Here is a 22,763-nt window from a genome sequence, read left to right on the forward strand (position 1 = left end):
GTATTTAACATCTCATTGTTACATCACTAATTAACTATCATGCATATGGAAGTTTGTCATTGTCATAATGTTGTAAAGTTACACCATATGGTATATTGACTTGCAGGTGGTGTATTTAACATCTCATTGTTACATCACTAATAATTCTCCCATTCATATGGAAGTTTGTCATTGTCATAATGTGGCAAAGTTATACCATATGGTATACTGACTTGCAGGTGGTGTATTTAACATCTCATTGTTACATCACTAATTAACTATCATGCATATGAAAATTTGCCATTGTCATAATGTTGTAAAGTTACACCATATATTACATTGATATGCAGCTGGTGTATTTAACATCTCATTGTTACATCACTAATTCTCTCATTCATATGGAAGTTTCCTCCCTGTCATTGTCATGATGTTGTAAAATTACACCATATGGTATATTGACTTGCAGCTGGTGCATTTAACATCTCATTGTTACATCACTAATTAACTATCATGCATATGGAAGTTTCCATCCTGTCATTTTCATAATATTATATAGTTACACCATATGGTATATTGACTTGCAGCTGGTGTATTTAACATCTCATTGTTACATCACTAATTAACTATCATGCATATGGAAGTTTTCCACCCTGTAATTGTCATAATGTTGTAAAGTTACACCATATGGTATATTGACTTGCAGCTGGTGTATTTAACATCTCATTGTTACATCACTAATTAACTATCATGCATATTGAAGTTTGTCATTGTCATAATGTTGTAAAGATACACCTTATATTACATTGATATGCAGCTGGTGTATTTAACATCTCATTGTTACATCACTAATTAACTTATCATGCATATGGAAATTTGTCATTGTCATAATGTTGTAAAGTTACACCATATGGTATATTGACTTGCAGGGTGGTGTATTTAACATCTCATTGTTACATCACTAATTAACTATCATGCATATGAAAATTTGCCATTGTCATAATGTTGTAAAGTTACACCATATATTACATTGATATGCAGCTGGTGTATTTAACATCTCATTGTTTACATCACTAATAATTCTCCCATTCATATGGAAGTTTGTCATTGTCATAATGTTGTAAAGTTTATACCATATGGTATATTGACTTGCAGGTGGTGTATTTAACATTCATTGTTACATCACTAATTAACTATCATGCATATGGAAGTTTGTCATTGTCATAATGTTGTAAAGTTACACCATATGGTATATTGACTTGCAGGTGGTGTATTTAACATCTCATTGTTACATCACTAATAAATTCTCCCATTCATATGGAAGTTTGTCATTGTCATAATGTGGCAAAGTTATACCATATGGTATACTGACTTGCAGGTGGTGTATTTAACATCTCATTGTTACATCACTAATTAACTATCATGCATATGAAAAATTTGCCATTGTCATAATGTTGTAAAGTTACACCATATATTACATTGATATGCAGCTGGTGTATTTAACATCTCATTGTTACATCACTAATAATTCTCCCATTCATATGGAAGTTTGTCATTGTCATAATGTTGTAAAGTTATACCATATGGTATATTGACTTGCAGGTGGTGTATTTAACATCTCATTGTTACATCACTAATTAACTATCATGCATATGGAAGTTTGTCATTGTCATAATGTTGTAAAGTTACACCATATGGTATATTGACTTGACAGGTGGTGTATTTAACATCTCATTGTTACATCATCACTAATAATTCTCCCATTCATATGGAAGTTTGTCATTGTCATAATGTGGCAAAGTTATACCATATGGTATACTGACTTGCAGGTGGTGTATTTATACATCTCATTGTTACATCACTAAATTAACTATCATGCATATGGAAGTTTGTCCATTGTCATAATGTTGTAAAGTTACACCATATGGTATATTCACTTGCAGCTGGCGTGCATATGGAAGTTTATTATCATCATAATTATGCAGCTATCTCATTACATCACTAATTTAACTACCATAGCATATGGATATTGACTTGCAGGTGGTGTCATGTATCATGCATATAAGTTTGTCATTGTCATAAGTTAACACCATATGGTATATTGACTCATTGCATGCATGTCATAATGTTGTACACCATATATTACATTGATAAGCTGGTGTATTTAACATCTCATTGTTTACATCACTAATTAACTATCATGCATATTGAAGTTTCCATCCTGTCATTTTCATAATATTATATAGTTACACCATATGGTATATTGACTTGCAGCTGGTGTATTTAACATCTCATTGTTACATCACTAATTAACTATCATGCATATGGAAGTTTCCATCCTGTCATTTTCATAATATTATATAGTTACACCATATGGTATATTGACTTGCAGCTGGTGTATTTAACATCTCATTGTTACATCACTAATTAACTATCATGCATATTGAAGTTTCCATCCTGTCATTTTCATAATATTATATAGTTACACCATATGGTATATTGACTTGCAGCTGGTGTATTTAACATCTCATTGTTACATCACTAATTAACTATCATGCATATTGAAGTTTCCATCCTGTCATTTTCATAATATTATATAGTTACACCATATGGTATATTGACTTGCAGCTGGTGTATTTAACATCTCATTGTTACATCACTAATTAACTATCATGCATATTGAAGTTTCCATCCTGTCATTTTCATAATATTATATAGTTACACCATATGGTATATTGACTTGCAGCTGGTGTATTTAACATCTCATTGTTACATCACTAATTAACTATCATGCATATTGAAGTTTCCATCCTGTCATTTTCATAATATTATATAGTTACACCATATGGTATATTGACTTGCAGCTGGTGTATTTAACATCTCATTGTTACATCACTAATAATTCTCCCATTCATATGGAAGTTTGTCATTGTCATAATGTTGCAAAGTTATACCATATGGTATACTGACTTGCAGGTGGTGTATTTAACATCTCATTGTTACATCACTAATAATTCTCCCATTCATATGTCCTGTCATTGTCATAATATTTAAAAATGACACCATATGGTATATTGACTTGCAGCTGGGGCATTTTACATCCCATTGTTATATCACTAATTATCTATCATGCATATGGAAGTTTCCACAAAGTTAATGGCATACATTTGCAAAGTTTAAAACACATGGGATATTGGAGCTGCAACATTACCATCCCATTGTTATATCTCTAACTTGAAATGTAATCTGAGTGTAAATCCATTTTTTTTGAAAATATGAATAACACACTCTTTTATTACGACATTTAGAGTATTAGCCTACGTAGAAATTTTCTATGATTGAAATAGTGCCATGCTTTTTTTAAGATAAACACTAAACTGTAAATCCAAAACAACATGATACACTACATGAACTGTAAAAATGCAAAGAAGTACATTTGAGCGCTTAGGCATAGAATCAAGAAAATTGTTCAGCCGAGGATCGTTTAAAATATTCCAAAACAGTATAAATTACAAAACTTATTTTGTTGTATAAATCTTTACCATATAAAGCTCAAAAATGGTATAAAACACATTAGAATGAACAAATTTATTTTGGAAAGACGATTTTATTTTAAATCGTTTTATTTAGATACATAGGGATCCGAATTACCTATAAATTTAAACTTTCAAGAAAAATTTGGTAATTTTAATATAACTAAATACCATTACAACTTTAAGAGATCTATTATGTAAGTTTAATTTGGAGCAATTAATTTTAGATTTGAAGAGCATTTTTGAAAATATAACTATCTTAAGTCACTAAGAAAGGAATAATTACAATCATGTTAATTTCTCAAAATGTATTCATGTACATGTTTCAAAAATATCCGATCTTTATCTTCACCCGTTTTGATTTGGGCCTGATTACGAATTTTAATACGTTAAACGGTTTAACATTTATGAGGAATGGAAACAATATTGTCATCTTAAAGGATGATTTCAATTTAACATAAGAAATTTACGAACCTAATATTGGTTGCACCAAGAATAGTGTTTTATATTAGTCGTAACGTTGTAACTAACTTTTTACACTATTAAAGCAATCTAATTGAGAAAAGAAGATGATCATTTCCTTCGTAATGCTACCTCCTAGGAGGAACTACAGTAACAATTTGCTCTTTGTGTTACAGCCACGTGGGTGGGAGGAGGTTACATCAACGGCACTGCAGAGGTCATCTTCTCTAGAGGCTTAGCCTGGTGCCAAGTACCCATTGGGTACAGCCTGAGCCTCATATTCGGTGAGTTTCCAGAGATCATTTTAAAACCAGACACTACCGAGAAAAGTAACAGCAATGTTACAGTCTGCCAGGTAGGAATCCTTTTCATCACTTCATGTCTGGAGGCACTTAAAATCTCTTTATTTCTTTATTCCATTCCAAAGGCAATACACCAATTTTCATTTTTACACAATACGATGATTCTCTTGTGTTGGAAGTCATATTCATTATGTGATGTAAACAGTTCTATTCAATACTTTATGTTGGTGGTCCTTTACAAAACCTCATGTTTTTGTTGGTTCTCTTTGGGCCAGAAGCTGAGGCAACTCTCATTTTAGTCCTAAAATGATATGTGCTTGCTTCTGGAGAGATAGGGATATCTCAGCCTTGTCAAGATTCAAAATACTTTATTTGTCTGTAGACATACAACGTATTCAATAGATATTGTAATTATACATATTCAGGCTTACATTTTGTAATTAAATTAATGCCAACTAGAATAGTACTATACAATTTATAAAATAATACATTGCAGCTGCTAAAGTTTGATTAAAATTACTGTCTTGTCTAGTAGCTAAACATATAAAAATATGTATAATCAACATATAATAGTAAAATTACTGATATAAAATTAAATGTAGGTAATAAAATTAGCAGCAATATCAATAACAATAAAAAATAGCAATCAAATCAAGAACCGTGTGAAGTTTTAGTCACATTTAAATAATGGCAAATAATATTTTAATAAAATGTAAAATATTATTCGTCATATGCCTAAAGTATGGTAACTATGAAGAATGAAGGTTCTTGGAGTTTTTGAAAGATTTTAATTAATTACCACTAGGAAATTACTAAACATTTCCCACTATTAAACTTATTTTTGAAAGGCCTCGCAAAAATACAATTAATATGGAAAAAGTGTGGTAATTTCTTATGGTAATTATGGTAACAATATTTTTATTAGAGCTGACAAAATTCTCTAATTGAGCGAAAGGCACATTTGATGAGCCATGCCTTAAAAAACATTTTGTAACACTCTAAATGCCTCCGTCATTTTATTATACATTTTTATTTATAAGTATTTATGGTTTTTTAAGTTCTTTTCCACTCTTAAAGAAGGGAAAACTATTGAGTGTCTCGTTCGGTAGTTATGAATATTATCCTTGAAGAAAAATTAACTTATTTTTTCTCTTACATAAAGTAAATTTTGTAAAATAAATATAAAAGGAACACTCATAATCCCTGTATCCCAAAACCAAACAGAAATCGTTTGGCTCTATTCTGTCAGAAGATAACTTTTTATGTAACCACATTACTGGAAGAAAGAGGGAGAGAGAGAGGGAGAGAGAGAGAGAGAGAGAGAGAGAGAGAGAGAGAGAGAGAGAGAGAGAGAGAGAGAGAGAGAGAGAGAGAGAGAGAGAGAGAGAGAGAGAGAGAGAGAGAGAGAGAGAGAGAGAGAGAGAGAGAGAGAGAGGGAGAGAGAGAGAGAGGGTGAGAGAGATGTCTCTTCCTGTACCCTTGTCACTTTGAAAGAGGGAAGGTCAGCCGAGCCTCTCCAGTTAAAGCGAGCAGTGGTACCATTTCCTTATGTCCAGGCTAGTAACTGACTTTGACACAAAGGGAGCCGCACCAACTCCAACAGTCATGACTAGACCTATCGATCTACCCTGGCAACCCAGAATCTCAAAATTTGCGGGTAGTGATGTGCCTCTCCTGGAGTAAATGTTAGACATTGGGGTTACATACCACTTGCCACATAGAACTTGAAGCTATTAAATCAATCTTAGTTGAACAGTTGAAAGGGTTGAATAAGTATTGCCTTACATCCAACCGATTATCCCTCTTTGAATCATGAAAAGTTTCCTCTTTGAGACTTAGCACATTATATTCTACTCAATCGTGGTTGTATTTTGAACCGTAGCTTACAATCGATGGTTGGAATTCGTATTACTGAGAATTATATGATCTCTTGTAGCAAACGATGCATCTGTATGCTCCTCTTTATTTATAACACGATGTAATAAGGAGAATCCTTTTATAATTCCAAATAGGCTATATCTTATGTTATTTCAATATAACCTATACGGCTGCTAATGTTTCTCGAGATGATCTAAATTATATACAGGGTGTTCATAAAAGGGTGTCACAAACTTCTGTGGCTGATAGTACTCATCATTTCGAAAAAAACTGGCAAATAAACGTAGGTCGAGAAACGTCTTGTTTTGCCACTAGCCGCCATTTTTTAATTTTTAAAATACACTAATTATAATTAGTTTAAAATTAGTCAAGCTAAAGAAACTAAATTTGGCACATAGGTATGAACAGATAAAAGGAAAATTTTAAAAAATAGTAATTTTATTTTCTTGAATATAAATAAAATAGGGTATGTTGGAAAATTTTAAAGTCAAATAACAAAAATACCAGTATAGTTATAAAAATTTATTAGATACAAATTATTTGTAATATTTTATTAAAATTACAACGGTACTTTTTCCAACGAAATCCATCAACGCATAAGCGAGCAAGACCACTTCAAAGGTACGCTTGCATAAGCCAGATCGCCAAACATGTCACAGTTGAGAGGTATCAGCTGTTTGTTACTCCTTTTACATACTTTTAGCTCTATTAGAAGAAATGCCATAAAGAAACGAGAATTTAAATTACCATAAAATATAAGGCGTATTACAAAAACAATATTTCAACAACACACCTGTTAGCATCTCGTCTAAATATTTCTCACACAATTAGATTTCCTTAAAATATTTCAGTCTAACAGTGGGTAGTCATCTTTAGTCAACCGATACTGATCAAAACAGCCAATCTCAATTGTGCACCTGATGATAAAATGAGACTACCATTTCACCTATAATATATCTGGTGTCTCTGATGTCAAAACTGTGTAAATGTTTCGTTTTGAGCTTCTTCGTTACCGACTTTCTTTGGACCTCTTCGGACGAACATGACTCCATATTCCAGGAGTCAAGTCTAAGACAGCGTCAGATACCAGACGCTTCATAAAAGGAAAGTGAACTGCAGCTCAACTCAAAATTCAATGATTCTTACAAGTAAACTTCTTTCATTCACTGCATTTCATTGTAGGTTCAGTGTCCTTTTTGGCCTTGGGCATCTTCCTGATGCTCGATTTCCAGCTAACACTTGTGGAGATGGTAGTCCAATTCCCAGTCCGCAAATGGCGAGTCTGTCACTTCTACGACACATCAGTTGCTCCGGTGAAAAAATATCCGGTTCTTCATCTTCCTCTTCGGTATTATCAACATCGCCATCATCCGATTTGTCATTGTCTTTATTTTCATTAGATTCATAATCTGATTCAGATCGAAACAATTCCGCTTCCATTAAATCGCCAGTTTCTAGAAAAGTCAATTTTAAAGTTCTTTAAAGACATGAAATAATTATGTTTACACAAACATTTGTATAAGAAACAACACTACTGTAATATTTAAATAGTAACACCACTGGTACACTGTATAGGCTATCCCGAATAATCGGAATTAGACAGAATCAGATGTCACAACGAGGAAACAAACACACCAACTGATAGAGCGCCAAGGACAAGTCAAAGCAGCTGAAACATGTAGGGTTGCCAACCTCACAATATTCAAAAAATTAAATTACATTGGGGCAATGAGTGCCTCAGAATACATTTCCAGGGTTAAATTACATGCATACTGAGTATTTCATGCAAGCTTGTAAAAATGCAAAGTAAGAACTATGATTCTGTAATTAGTTAATTAAAAACTAAGATATTTTGCTAGTATATCGTGTTATGTTAAATCAATTAATTATTAGATATAAATTTTATAAAGGACAGTGCAAACAACGATTCCGTTACTAAGTACGACTTCATGATTTTATCCCCGCCAGTTACTATGCACTTGTATTAAAGGTTTTATTATTATCTCCTTGCTTATCAGAATACTCTATATACTACTTACTGTCTCGTCACTTATCGATCTTTGCAATTACCGTTACATAACTGTTATAAAACGCATACTGTAACACTAGGACTGGCCTACAGAGCGCATTTTTATATGATTTTCGCAATAATGGGTTTATTTATAAACTCTTTTCACCAATATTGGACCAACTTTTCAGTTTTTGTAAAGTAAATGTTACAGTTCTTTAATTGATCTACCAGATCTAATAAGTTTTTTTTTGCAATTTCTGAATAACTTCTCCGATATTGGGTTTTCAGTAAAAGTGTTCCAATAGCTTGCGCTTTTGTTTTACACATAAAAATTTGCAAAAAAGGTCATATGAAGGTATGTCCTAAAACCTTTAGTTTTCCATCTGCATGATGTGTTATAATAAAATTGTATCTTTTGAACCAGTTAAGATAAATTTACGAAACTTGGGAATTGTACTCACATTTGGTAGACCTTCTTGACAATAAAATACTTAAAAAATCCTTTTACAAATTTCAAAATAGCGTATATTTAAAATCTTCAAATTAAAATAACAAAAACACCGGTACAGTAATAAAAAATGCATAAAATGCCAACTATTTTGTAATTTTTAAGACAATTCCAACGGTACTTGTCCCAACGAAATCCATCAAAGCATAAGCGAGCAAGACCACTTCAAAGGTACGCTTGCATAAGCCGGGAGCGCCAACAGTCACAGTTGAGAGGTATCAGCTGTTTGTTACTCCTGGCTTGTGCAAGCGTACCTTTAAAGTGATATTGCTCGCTTATGCTTTGATGGATTTCGTTGGGACAAGTACCGTTGGAATTATCATAAAACTTTAAAAATATTTACTATCTTTTAATTATTTATAAAAGATGTAATACAGCTGATGCCTATCAAAAGACAAAATGTTTGCTGCCCCCGGCTTGTGGAAGCGTACAGTTAAAGTGGTTGTGCTCGCTTATGCATTGACGAATTTAGTTGAAACAAGTACCGTTGGAATTCTAATGAAAATGTTCAAATACTTAATGTCTAATAAATGATTTATAACGATACTGGTGTTTTTGTTATTCAACTTTAAATATTTGCAACAGACGCCATTTTGGTAATACTAAAGAAAATAACACAATTAATTTCCCCTTTATCTATTTAAACCTATCTGTCAAATTTGGTTTCTTTAGATTAACTAGTCTTAATCATAATAATTTGCATATAAAAAACGGCTAAACGAAACATTTTTCGGCCTATATTTACATGTCATTCATTGTTTAAACTGATGAATACCCACAGAAGTTTGTGACACTTATTGTGAACACCCTGTATAAAATAAGAATATACATGTATATATTTCACTTACGGAAATTAAAATATAGAAGATATAAAATAAACGGCAACACAAAAAAAAAAACAAAATAAATATGTATCAAGTATTTTGGCATTGAATGTTTTGTTGTGGATCAGAATCCTGAATCGAAATATTGCAGTTAAAACGGTATATTTAATCATAGAAAGATAAATTCTGGACGAACCAGAGAAAACAAAAACATTAAACTTTGAGTTGAATCGCTGCAAATCTGTAAATAGCTTTTGCCGTAGCTCTATTGGTGCATTCTATTCATTAGCAGTCTTCTCTTTCATTTGTACAGAGCATGGTTTATTAACACGTACTTTGTTTTGAAGCTCAAAACTTTTGGCGTAATTAAAACTTGTTCCCAAACATATATGCTGTTAGCTATTCATGCTCACTAACATTTCCCAACACAATAACGGAGCCTAAGGCTAACTTTAAATAGCATTCTGTGCATGACTGAGAGAACTGTAGGTCAATTGAAGTCAACCTTCATTGTTTGGAACCATTTTCATGCGATGGAATGAATTTGACCCATAGACATGTAACTGCACACATAAATTCAATTGGATGTTCTTTTGAGTTCCTATCAGTTACTAATCTCAACTGTCAGAACGTTAGTCCTCAATCTTAAAAAAAAAAAAAAAAAAAAAAAAAAAAAACAGTAGCAGTCGTGGGACTGCCGATAGAAGTGAAAACGGAACTATTAAGTTGAGAGTAATTAACAATACGTTATAGTAGCAGTACATCTGTAATTGTAAATGTGACGCGTTTTTAATTTTCCAATTTTAAAATCCACGAAAAAATATTATCAAAATAACTAGAAATCTATTTTACCACGCTAGTAAGATAAATCTTATACCGTAATAATACTCATTTCATGATGAAGAGGTTAAATATTAAAAACATAATTAAAATGAATAATGCTAAATTTTAAAAACAAATATTCGTACAAATATTAAAAATGTTTAAAAATATATTCGTTGTTTTCATTATTCATTTATCTGTATAAAAATATGTTGTAATTGCTCAATATTAATAGTTAGTTAAACATAGAATACAAGTGAGTAAACACCGAGTGAACAACAGTGAGTTGAACACCGTTGTAAATAATACAGTTATTGCTATGGATAAAGTATATAATTGCAATAACAATTAAACCCACAATATTTTTAAAACTAATAAATTAGTTAAATTAACTTGGTTCTTTCGTAAAAGTATTTTTATTGCACAATAAACTAATTTATTGAGTTAATACGGTATCAGTGAGCCAATGCGCCAACTACAGTTCCGGCAGAAACGTTCACTCATCACTTCATACGCTACTACAGGCTAAACTAAACTTCCAATAAAAAATGATAAATTACAAAAAAAATATTCATTTATTTTCACACAACTTTCTCGTTGACAAATTTTGTCTGACCAAAAAATAAAAAAAATCCTCGCTTACTACTTTTTTCTTGTCATTGTAAACGCTATGTAAAATGTAAACAATAATCAAAATTATTTCGAAATTTTTTTAATATTTAAAAATGTAACCAATAGATTGCCAATATTAAGAGATTTAATTTGACGCATCTTACAGAATTGTACGACATTGGCTTCACTTTTAAATCGCGAGAGGAAGCCGTAAAGGTCACTAATTTTCGCAGTCTGTTTTCATACTCCGCCGGGACAGTTTTAACACAGCGAGACTGACTTTTTCATGCAGGTTAGTAGTCCGCGGCCAAGTCTACGGTTAAAAAACACAGCGAGACTGACTTTTTCATGCAGGTTAGTATCATTAGCATGTCGGTGACGCGAACCGAGGATTTTACCCTCTACCAAAACGCTCAACGCGCCTAAAGAAGTTTTCACTTCAAAAAACAAAATGTGTATCAACACAATATCGATAGTCAGCTGTACTGGCAGCTATCTTGGCTTTTGCCCCAGATAACAATGTTAAGCCTCATGCACTTTTCCTCCATTATTTGTAAACCTACAATGGTATTTTAAATATATAGTCAATATATATATTGTCAATACGCTTCCAAGCATTTTTGTTATATTTTCAGAAAAAATTTCAAAAGTTGTACTCCACAGCAATATAAAAAAAACAGAAATAACTAAAAAATAACCTGGATACGTATTACAAGTCGATTTAGAATTACACAATTTTCATGACTTTATTGTTATATTTAGTATTTGAAGTTTAACATTGGTCTTGTAGAGGCCACAAATTCAAGGTCGTTTCACTAAACTCAAAATTGTGAGTTTTATAGCCTTGATACATTGGAAATGCTAATAATAAAATTAATAGACTAGTTTAATGCGTTAAAAGCATTAGATATGAATGTTGAGTTCAGATCCAGTTCACCTTCCTCTTAATGATACGTCTGGAATCTGATGCTGTTAAAAATTGTATTCCTGGAACCTGGAGTCATGTTCGTCTGGGGAGTTCGAACAAAAGTTGGTGTCAAAGAGCTCAGAACGAACTATTTTCGTACATCGTTTTGACTCAGACACCTAGATTACCGGGTCGGGGGACTTCTGTTCTTGCCTGCTCTCTGCGGAGACCTCTGTAACAATATCATGGACTATTAAATGTTTCAGGAGGGCTACTATTTGTGAAGCCCATGAGAGAAGCCAACTACGTGACCATGTTGGACCCCTTCCAGCTCAAGTACGGCAACAGGGTCGGGGGACTTCTGTTCTTGCCTGCTCTCTGCGGAGACCTCTGTAACAATATCATGGACTATTAAATGTTTCAGGAGGGCTACTATTTGTGAAGCCCATGAGAGAAGCCAACTACGTGACCATGTTGGACCCCTTCCAGCTCAAGTACGGCAACAGGGTCGGGGGACTTCTGTTCTTGCCTGCTCTCTGCGGAGACCTCTTCTGGTGTGCTGCCGTCCTTAGCTCTCTGGGTAAAGTAGGGAGTGTTTTACAAATTTGCTAACCGTTATTTAACATTCGGCGTAGACATTAGCCCAAGTCAATTCATATATAGTACAGCTTATTAATCTGTAGTTGAAAGTCACTATGAAGCCTTTGTGTACACAAAACGTTGGGCCTTCCATGGCTGAAGTATACATATATTTAAAGATTTTATGTTTTATATTTTTGAATATATTAAAGGATTATTTCTAGAGACTTTGTGAATACTTTTAACATACATTGCCTACACAAAATTTGTTTGATTTTTCCTTTGGAATTGCTATGATTTTACTGTGGATATAGTACGTTGTTTTGTGACTCTTAACAGTTAGTGAAAACTCACCTGTGTGAATTAAACTGAGTTTAATTTAACTATTCACTTTTTATTTTATAATGCATTTAGAGTGTATAAATAGGCCATGTGGCCTACAACTTACCTATTCATACAGACAAAATGGTCGTTTCATTCTTTAATTGAAAATGGAAGACAATTAGAGAAGAGAGCTGAAATTTACATTCATTGAGTACTTGAGTAAACATTCATAATGCACAATGAAAGCGTCCTATTTCAATTAAAAAAGGATCCATTAAGTTCGGTTCAGAACTGCGTCTATTATGTTGGGACGTGCGTACAAAATAATCAAGAGAATTTACAACCTCATCATTTTGAAGGCGATTACACAGTAATGAGACATCTTAACAATGAACGTATAAGGAGGACATAATTAGGAATTCATGGATTAAGACTCATTGTTGTGTAATGTTGAAACCGCAATCTTTTCCAAGAATATCAACAAAGAAATAATTTACTTTAAACATTGTTTACACTGACCAAAAGTGAATCTTGGTGATGGTGAATACAGGTGGTGTAGGTGGGTGGTGGTGGGTTGGGATTGGTGGTGTAGGTGCTGGTGGTTATGTGAAGGTGGAACAAGTTCCATCAATAGCAGGTATCTAAAGTGGGACTAAGAATCAAGAATCATACTTCCTAAAGTGTATGCCAAGATTTTTGCTGGGGAATTACAATTAAAGGATTTTGAAATATATAGTGAAATTGATGGATAGCTGAACATGAATCAATGAGATGAAAAGAATCTTCGGCTCTAACAGAAAATTAAAAAATAACTTATCATAGCATGAACGAAGTGTTCATTATAAATGTAATGGAAACCATCTACGAATAAATAAAAAATCTATATTGCAAGGTACCGGTCTTTTCATTGGTGCTAAAGGAACACAAGCAATTTTTAGTTGACTTTTGGAGCAATCAACTTTTAGTTGTTTTAAAAAACCGAAGCAATCAAACTTTATTCTGTATCTGGGCTTAGTGATAAACATTCAATTTACATTTGTATCGTGTAATTGAATTCAAAATTAACAGAAATAATCTATATGGTCATAACAAAATTTTATATACAGTAGTATTTGTTTTATGCAACAAGAAATGTGCAATACACGTAAATTTGTATAGTTTATTTATAGATTTTTATAGTTCATGATAAGTGGTAAACGTTGAAAATTCTTGTTCCGTACACCGAGAGAAAATAAAAGTAGAGTAATTCTAAGGGAAACGGGCATGAAAGGAAGCATGTTGTTTTAAGAGCAGCCTGTGAACGCTGAAGTGAAATGTGAATAGTAGGAAGTGGTGAATGCAGGTGTGGATGGATAGACTTCAAAGGTGCAGAACCCTGCTTCGCCGAGCAGACATCATTGCGACCTAGGAAAGTAAATTAAGTTTAATATAAACTTTACTTATTTTTAACTCTGGTTTGAAATTTTTACTGGTTTAGTAAACAAATTGTATGTGTGACTTATACTGTGATATCCCTGTAGAGTCTGAATAAAAAAGGTGTTATCTACAGCGTCATTTCAGTCATCTTCAGGGTGTGTGATGGATGATTTCAAAGTAGTTATGGATTAAGTTACATCTCTATTATCTGAAGAAGGTGTTTCCCCGAAAAATATAGATTATTTAGTTCCCAACGTTGTGTTAACGATTATACATGACATGTTGTAGGAAGGTCTTATTAAAAAGAAAATGAAAATAAATAACGATGCATGTATCGAAACCGAAAGTAGTGTTTCTACAAAAATTAGGATGTTTAAATTTGGGAGATGTGGCAATTCAAACTAATGTATATATCTCTTTGAATGTGACATACTTAATATAATGCTTAGTGAAAAACATATGATTAAGAATTCTTAATTCCAGGAGCCTTTACGCCGAGGTTAGATTATATAAGATTAAACAGGAGGTATAAAGGACTTTTAGTTTCCAAAGCGTCAACCCAAACTAATTGCGTATCCGACGTGCTTTATAGTAGGTACTACCCATCCATGTATGAGGCGTGTTCAGTAAGTAAGTACCGTTTCATTCTACTGCCGCCGTAGCGCTGCAATCGGTGTTCCGCGCATGCATACTAGTCGTCCTTGTTCACTAACTATCGACTCACGCCATTTTAGCTGTTCTACGATTTGTTTTCAGTTTTCTCTGAAGGTTTAAAATGTCCAGCCGATTGTGAGATTCGTTTCTTCTGAGATTTTTGAACGCAAGCAATGTGAAACCGGCTGAAATTTATCGTCAGCTTCGAGATGTTTACGGGGAAGTCGTTATGAGTGAAGGAATGATGAGAAAGTGGGTAAAAATATTCAATGGTGGTCGAAAAAAATGTGCATGATGAGAATCGGAGTGGTCGGCCTTCTCTGGTCACTGATGATTTGGTAAGGGCAGTTGACGATAAAATCCAAGACAACAGACGTTTCACTATGACAACGCTATCTGACGACTTCCAACAAATTTCACGCACTCTTTTTTACGAAATTGTTAAGGACCGTTTAGGTTATCGCAAACTGTGTTCCCGATGGGTTCCAAAAATGTTCACTAACGTCCCCAAAACCAAGAGACTCGGAAGTGCTTTGACTTTTCTCACACGGTACAGTTATGATTGTGATGATTTTTAAACGAAATTGTGAAAGTTGATGAAACTTTGGTCCGCCATGTCACACCGGAATCCAAACAGCAGTCAATGGAGTGGCGACACATGCAATCCCCGAAGAAACAAAAATTCAAGACGACAATGTCTGCACAAAAATCATGTGCACTGTCTTTTGCGACCGGAAAGGCGTTTTGCTGATTAATTTTTTCCCACGAGGTGAAACCATTAATGTGGCAAGGTATTCCGAAACCTTAAGAAAACTAAGGCGGGCAATTAAAAACGAACGGAGAGGAATGCTCAGTAACGAAATTGTGTCGCTCCATGAAAATGCTTAGCTCCATACCGCTGGCAGCACCAAAAAATTGGTTCGACGATTTTGTTTAGAGCAGTTCGATCATCCTCCCTACAGTCCCGATTTAGCACCGTCTGAATATCACTTGTTCCTGTACATGAAGCGCGAGCTGGGCTTTGAAACCGACGTTGAAGTGAAAACTGCCGTGGAGTCGTGGTTATATTCTTTGGCGGAAACTTTCTACGAAGAGGGTGTAGACAAATGATCACCTTCTACGATAAGAGTTTGAACATTGGTGGATACTATGTCGAAAAATAGTTTAAGGTATAGGCTATCATGAAGAAATAAAATTGTGTTTAAAAAATAGGTTTACTAGTTTTTTTTTTTACGGTACTTACTTTCTGAACACGCCTCGTACCATCAACGAGGTACAGGAGCTTCTATCCAATGCTGGCGTCGAATTAATCACCTGGCTGTGAGATTCCAAATTGGGTTCTTCTCCTAACCACAAAGCGCTCACAATCCAAAACAATGTGTGTAATAGTATCCTTCGTCTGATAACATAACCTACACTAAGGGTCTTCAGTAGTAAGTCCTGAGGTGGGGAAGTGTTTCCTGAATTGACCGTGTCCAGTAATAAGGAAAGTGGCCTGTATCAGAAGATCTTTGTTCAGGTTTATCAGCCCGTTTGTGAGCTGAATGCTTGTTGCTCTAATCAGCTTCTAGCCGAATTATTTCTCAGAGAAAATCTGCTTATCTCTGAACCATTTCCTAATAGCTTGGTGAGCAGTTGACTTGCTTATACCACAAGTCGGTTTCAAGTCCAGGAAAGTGCTCCTTTGATCCATTTATCGCCAATTTGTCAAACACCACCACCACAAACCAAAAAGCACCAAAGATCCCAATCTGTAAAACAGTTTACTTTCCTCAGTGACAGCTTTAACATCGTATACGACATACGAGGCTGTCTTTATATTCACAAATACAGCCACTGAGCAAATCCAATGTGTGAAAATAGTTTGCTCGAATCACTGAGTCCTTTAAGATTGTATAAAATACATCACAATTAAAAGCTTTGGTAAGATCTAATGTTGCAAAATATTTAGCTTTCCTAACTGAGAATCTGAAAGTATTTTCAACTCTGTAAAAAACCTCCGTGAATTAATGGTTGGGGTTACACCTCTCTAACTGAATGTACACGGGTTCCATTCTTGAGGAGGTTACAAAACTTTTGTCCAGAAACAATAAAACATCTACTTTTAGGCGAGCGTTAAGGTAAAATGAACGTTAAGTTAGAGGAGAGAACAAAGATACTGCACAGTAGGGAACAAGAATACTGCACATTAGGGAACAAGGATACTGCACATTAGGGAACAAGAATACTGCACAGTGGGGAACAAGGATAATGCACAGTTGGGAACAAGGATACTGTACAGTGGGGAACAAGGATACTCCACACTGGGGAACAAGGATACTGCACAGTGGGGAACAAGGATACTGCACAGTAAGGAACAAGAATACTGCACATTGGGGAACAAGGATACTGCACAGTAGGGAACAAGAATACTGCACATTGGGGAACAAGGATACTGCACAGTGGGGAACAAGGATAATGCACAATGGGGAACAAGGATACTGCACTTTGAAATAATATTAAAGCCACGAATAAACCATTGTAGTTGTGATTATTTTCGGTTTCAGTTAACCATCTTGTTACAACTCTAGTAACTGTTGGTTGATGTTCTATTGTGTTTGGTGTGGCAGGTACCTCCTTGATGGTAATTCTGGAGCTCGACATGACTATCAGTATACTGACTAGTGCCACGTTCGCCGCTGCTTACACAGTGGTGGGTGGGATGTACAGTGTGTCCTATACTGATGTTCTTCAGCTGGGCTGCATCACCCTGGGTCTGGTTAGTAATCTCATCTATCATCTATTTAATCTATAAGTAATCTATATAGTAACCATTGAAGAGGATTATTATGGTAAGGGTCAGCAGGATTTCGGACACTTGCCATCGTTATAAAATATAGAACAAAACGTTTCGTGGATTGGGATCTTTCCTCTTTTTCAGGTGTTAAAAACTATAAGGTTTATGGCTAAGGAAGCACAATGAATTAAAAACTAAAGAAAGTGAAGGACCTGCAGAAAAAGTGGGGCATCATAAATTATATACTTGTATTCAGTATGCATTACGGTCAACAAGATTATAACTCAAAATACTGCTCAGGGCAAAACACACGAGCTGCACGCACAGGAGAAGATGAGAGATTGGGGAGAAATCAATAATTGTGACTCACTACCAACCTTTCCAGGTATCATTCCTGAGCCAAATGCAGGCCAAAATATCATACCGTACTTGAATTTTCGAAAATTCAATAATTACCCGAACATGCGCTATTTTGTATTTTTAATTAACCTCTTTTTAATTTTGAAAACGGCTTATAGTAAGGAGTTGGCAATATTTGGTATATTGCTTTATACCTAAAGGTCTAATTACAGTAAAAATAATACTTTTTACGAGCTTTAAAAAAAAGTCTCGATAAAATCTTTAAGTTTAAATATCTTACAAAATACACTTATATACAAAAATATCTTATAATATAACAGTCACAATTGTTACGTTTTAGTTATACAATTTTAATAAATTGTGAGATCATAAACATTTTATTTTCTTAAGTTTTAAGAAAAAATAACAAAATCATCAACAGTTAAGGAAGGATATTATGACTACAATTTAATAACTTAATTACGACAATCCGCTGATTAGAACAGCTAAAATTAAAACAGACTTTTTTATATTTTTTAGTACTTGGCTTGTAAATGCTCGTTATTTTCCTTGTTTACCATCCATTTTTTTGAAATTTAGCATCGTTGGATTTTTAATAGAATTCTCTAACGAAAACGTAATATATGTGACTTTGTTACATTATTTATGTTTTAATATTTTTTAAGCTTAAAGATTAGTTGAAGTCTTTTTTTTAAAAGCTCGTAAAAACTATTGTTTTTACTGTCATTAGGCCTGTATGTTATAAAGCAACGTACCAAATTTCAACTTACTACAATAAACCGTTTTAAAATTAAAAATACATGTTTTAAATATACAATATGGTGGATGATCGGGTTATTATTCAGTTTTGTAAAGTTTGAATATGTTTTTTTGGTTTATATTTGGTCAGGAATAATACCTGAAACTATGTGTAGAGAGTTCTGAGACACTCTGTATAACAAGGTAGAAATACGCTACATCGCGTGTATTACTATAGCACATGTTAAAATGTCGCATGGTTGTACACGCTCACTCTAAGTATAAATTAATTTATTCTGTGATTTTCTCGTTACAATCACCCCATGGATACCCATAATACCTCACTATAAATGTCCACTAAATCTCAACTAAAGCCAGAAGACAGTGACATGTACGAAACTCAATGTTCCTTGTATAGAAATTAAATTGAAAAAAATGCATAGCCAACAGTAGCCTAATTATTCCCTAAATATTAGAGTAGTTTTTATTCCCTTAACTTGTACTGTATAGAAAAGAGTCTTATGGATCAAAAGAGGGGAAATAGTCAAAATGATCCAGATAAAGAAGAAAAGAACTCAGTTCATGGCTTTCCTATAAGTATGAACCATCCTCAACAAAAAATAGTCCAAGCGCTCATGGTCTTATTGAACTTATTGTTTGATGATAACATATTATTGTTATCTTTCTGCACAATTCTATTTATTATAGTAAACTTCGTATATTACAATGCAAATAAAGAATATTTTACGAATCGAAATTTGTCAATATTCAATTAAAATAGGCCTACATAGTTTAAATCAATGTATTTTTAAATTTCCAGAGGAAGGGCTCAAAAACATGACTGACTGAGGGTAATCCAAATCTCTAGGAATGCTTTCTCCCTTTCCCAACAATATCCCGGAATCCTACCCGAGGTTGTAAGTACCTGCAGGTATGCCGCAAGCAGTTTCGTCAAGCGAAGCAATTTACGGAAAGCGATTATACTCAAGCTGGCTAAGCCGGATTAGCTTGTTCGGGTCTCGACATCGGATATAGCTCGCCTCGCGCAATTCAGCGCTTGATCATCGCAAACTCTGCGTTTGTTGTTTTATTTTACCCGAATCCACTGGTATTTTTTATGCCTCACCACAACTTATAGTAACTTTAACTGCGAACTGTATCCGAAAGATGGGCTCAAACATAAAAACGTTTTGAAAATTATCGTGTTAAAAAGTAATTCCATAAAGGCTTAACGGATTTTGTCAATACAATTCCTCTGAATATTAGGACTGAAAAGTGAAAAGACAATGAAAAGCGATGTATGTTCTGAGCCACTCTTCAATCCAAAAATATGAATCCTCAAGTGTTGTTAATTATTTTTTTTAAGCTGAGACTGATTTTTTAAAAGTCTTATTCTGCTCGTCCTCATGGGCCACTGGCCTGTTCGAGGATCTTATCAAACAGAGGAAGGAGGAGAGTCGGTACAGCACAAGGTCGAAGGTACTGATAAAAGGAGCTCCGGTCACAGGCAGGATTTGGAACTGTGCTGCGTTTGACTCGGATCCAAAGTCCGACAGCTTAGACCGCTTGGTATGGGCTTGCCACTTCCCATTTCTAAAGGGTCTAATTTTTTTATCTTTACAATGTGTTTTGAAAGTGGATACTATTTTTTGAAGTAGGTATTATCCGTTTTTCCAATCAATAAAAACCCAAATCATGATGGATTTCAGATTGGGTGGTAATTTGTGAAATTTATTTAATTTCCTTCGTATCCGATTCAAATATGTTTTTGGATAAAATTTACTTCCAAAATTATCTGCATCCTTATCCTGACTCTAGATCCAAAGCAAACACATTCAAACTGACTCCAGATCTAGAGCAAACACATTCAAACTGACTAGATCTAGAGCAAACTCATTACAAACTGACTCCAGATTTAGAGCAAACACTTTCAAACTGACTCAAGATCCAGAGCAAATATATTCAAACTGACTTCTGATCTAGTGAAAATTTAGACATCCTAGCGGCCCATCATGAATTCGACAGAATAAAACGCTTTAGAGTTTGATTGTTGGAAATTTTGATACTCAGCTTGTCTGACACCAAATTGTTGCGGGAGGTGTTGTGATAACTCAGTCTATATTGCTGAGTTCGAAAGTTGTCTCTGCCTCTTGTCTTATGTTGGTGAACGTCATCGCCACGAACCAAATCACACTTTGATTTGCAGTGCGTGATCACCTCAAGAATGTAGAGGTAGAGAAAGTCAGCAATCCCAACTCCCTGAAAGATTCCCTGCATGACGATATAATTATGTCTTTCCATTTTGTTTCTGGCACAAACTCACCAGAGCCTCACTCCATACGCAAAGTGTGGATTTATTAAGCCAAAGTAGGCCATTTTTAAAACTCTGAGGGACAGAAATTTGCTAAATACCGCAAGGCATATATGCCTGAGGCCACTCTAGCTCGTACATTGTCACACGATTGGCCCAGGTCAATTTTCTATCTATGAACATTCTCAAAAACTCTGTGGAGTCAGTTTCATCTAAATCTACTGCTTATTGATCATTAATTGGAGACCACGTTATTAAAATTGTTGTCACTGCTCTTGTGGATCGCTTTGTGTACATAGAGCATTATTTGAACCTTGCATACAATAATATGTTATACCTAGTAACAATTATTTTTTATTATTAATTATTATTATTATATTTATTATAATTATTACAATTATTATTATTCGGTGCGGCGCAGTCACCGGTGACCGCCACGTGGCGCCACTGGGTAGCGGCGGGGGTCGCCGGCGACCCCCGCGCTCTACCGCTTGTTTACCGTTTCAGTGTGGTGTAGCCACTTGCTAGAGCGGGGTGAAACTACGCCGCAGTCAATGTGTTAATGTTTGTAATAACAACCAACAAGTTTTCTTACTGATGGAATTGCAACCCCATTAAAATTTTACAATCTGGAAACCTGTAAAGGATCCCAAACTGCAATTTAAATTTAACTTTGTAGATTGTGTCACTGTGAATAAATGTATAATTAGTCTAAGTAATTCAAAGGCAGAAGATGTTTATGGGCTTTAGAATTGAGTTATCAAGAAACTAGCTTTAGTTTTGCCCATTCCTTTCACGACTTAATCAACTTGAGTTTATCGGAAGGTGTTTTTTCCCAATTGTTTAAAGGTAATGCTTTAAATATTTTCAAAAAAGGTGATAGGCTCAGTGGCATAAAAGTAGTGAGGTGTTTAAAAGGTCTGTGGTATAGAGATTCATGTCGAACTATAGTTCCTGAGCTTAAAAAACTCACATTGCCTAGTCTATTCATTTTATACAGTCCCAACCATGTAAAAGAAAACTTAAATAGTGTATCAAGAGGTTCAAACCACTGTTACAACACCAGAGGTCTAGATCTGTTGTATGTAAGACATGCTAGACTGAGTAAAAACCTAAAGTCTTTTAGCTTTGTTTGTATAAAACGTTTTAATACATTGCCCTTAAAAATTATAAACCTTCCAATTAACGCTTTTAAAACAAAAATAAAATATTTTTTAATCAAAGAATTTTTTTTGTGAAGTTTTAATCCATAATGTTTTGTAACAACGTGTTTCTTACATGAATGTTTATATTTATTTGTTTGTTTAATTTATTTCTATGTATAATTTATTTATATATTTTCTTATTACACTTACTGTAATACATTTTAAATGTAGATATTGTTATTATTCAGTTTGTTTACTATAAATGTATTTTATTTGACCCATTTAATTTGACATGTAACCTTTAATACCTAAGATTAAGGCTACACTATGGCTAAATATGTTTGACTATGTCTATTGCAACCAATGTTGATTAATGAGAATAAACATATTTCATTTCATTTCAACATATGATATCACTGTGTAGGTTATCTCTGCTCCTTTCGCTTACTACCACCAGCACGTCAGTCACGAGGCCATGGTTCACTCCTCGTGGCTTGGACACGTGGAGACCAAGGACATCGGCGTCTGGGTGGACGGTCTGCTGCTGCTCACATTTGGTGGTATACCTTGGCAGGTACGTTTTATTTATGAATCTTCTCACTCGCACCGTAACGTCTTGGGACAC

At 34.2% G+C, this 22,763-nt stretch overlaps 1 protein-coding gene across 1 annotated transcript in view; it reads left to right on the forward strand.

Annotated features, from left to right (window-relative positions):
* The window catches only part of LOC124360958 (high-affinity choline transporter 1-like), a 138,377-nt gene that overhangs the window by 42,061 nt on the left and 73,553 nt on the right, over positions 1–22,763 (forward strand). Inside the window, exons 3-6 of the mRNA XM_046814994.1 lie at positions 4,148–4,255; positions 12,260–12,415; positions 17,418–17,566; positions 22,563–22,712. Of these exons, the coding sequence (XP_046670950.1) occupies positions 4,148–4,255; positions 12,260–12,415; positions 17,418–17,566; positions 22,563–22,712 (563 nt within the window). The remainder of the gene's footprint in view (positions 1–4,147; positions 4,256–12,259; positions 12,416–17,417; positions 17,567–22,562; positions 22,713–22,763) is intronic.

This window comes from Homalodisca vitripennis, chromosome 4 (assembly GCF_021130785.1).
Source record: "Homalodisca vitripennis isolate AUS2020 chromosome 4, UT_GWSS_2.1, whole genome shotgun sequence".
NCBI classification, from domain to species: Eukaryota; Metazoa; Arthropoda; class Insecta; order Hemiptera; family Cicadellidae; genus Homalodisca; species Homalodisca vitripennis.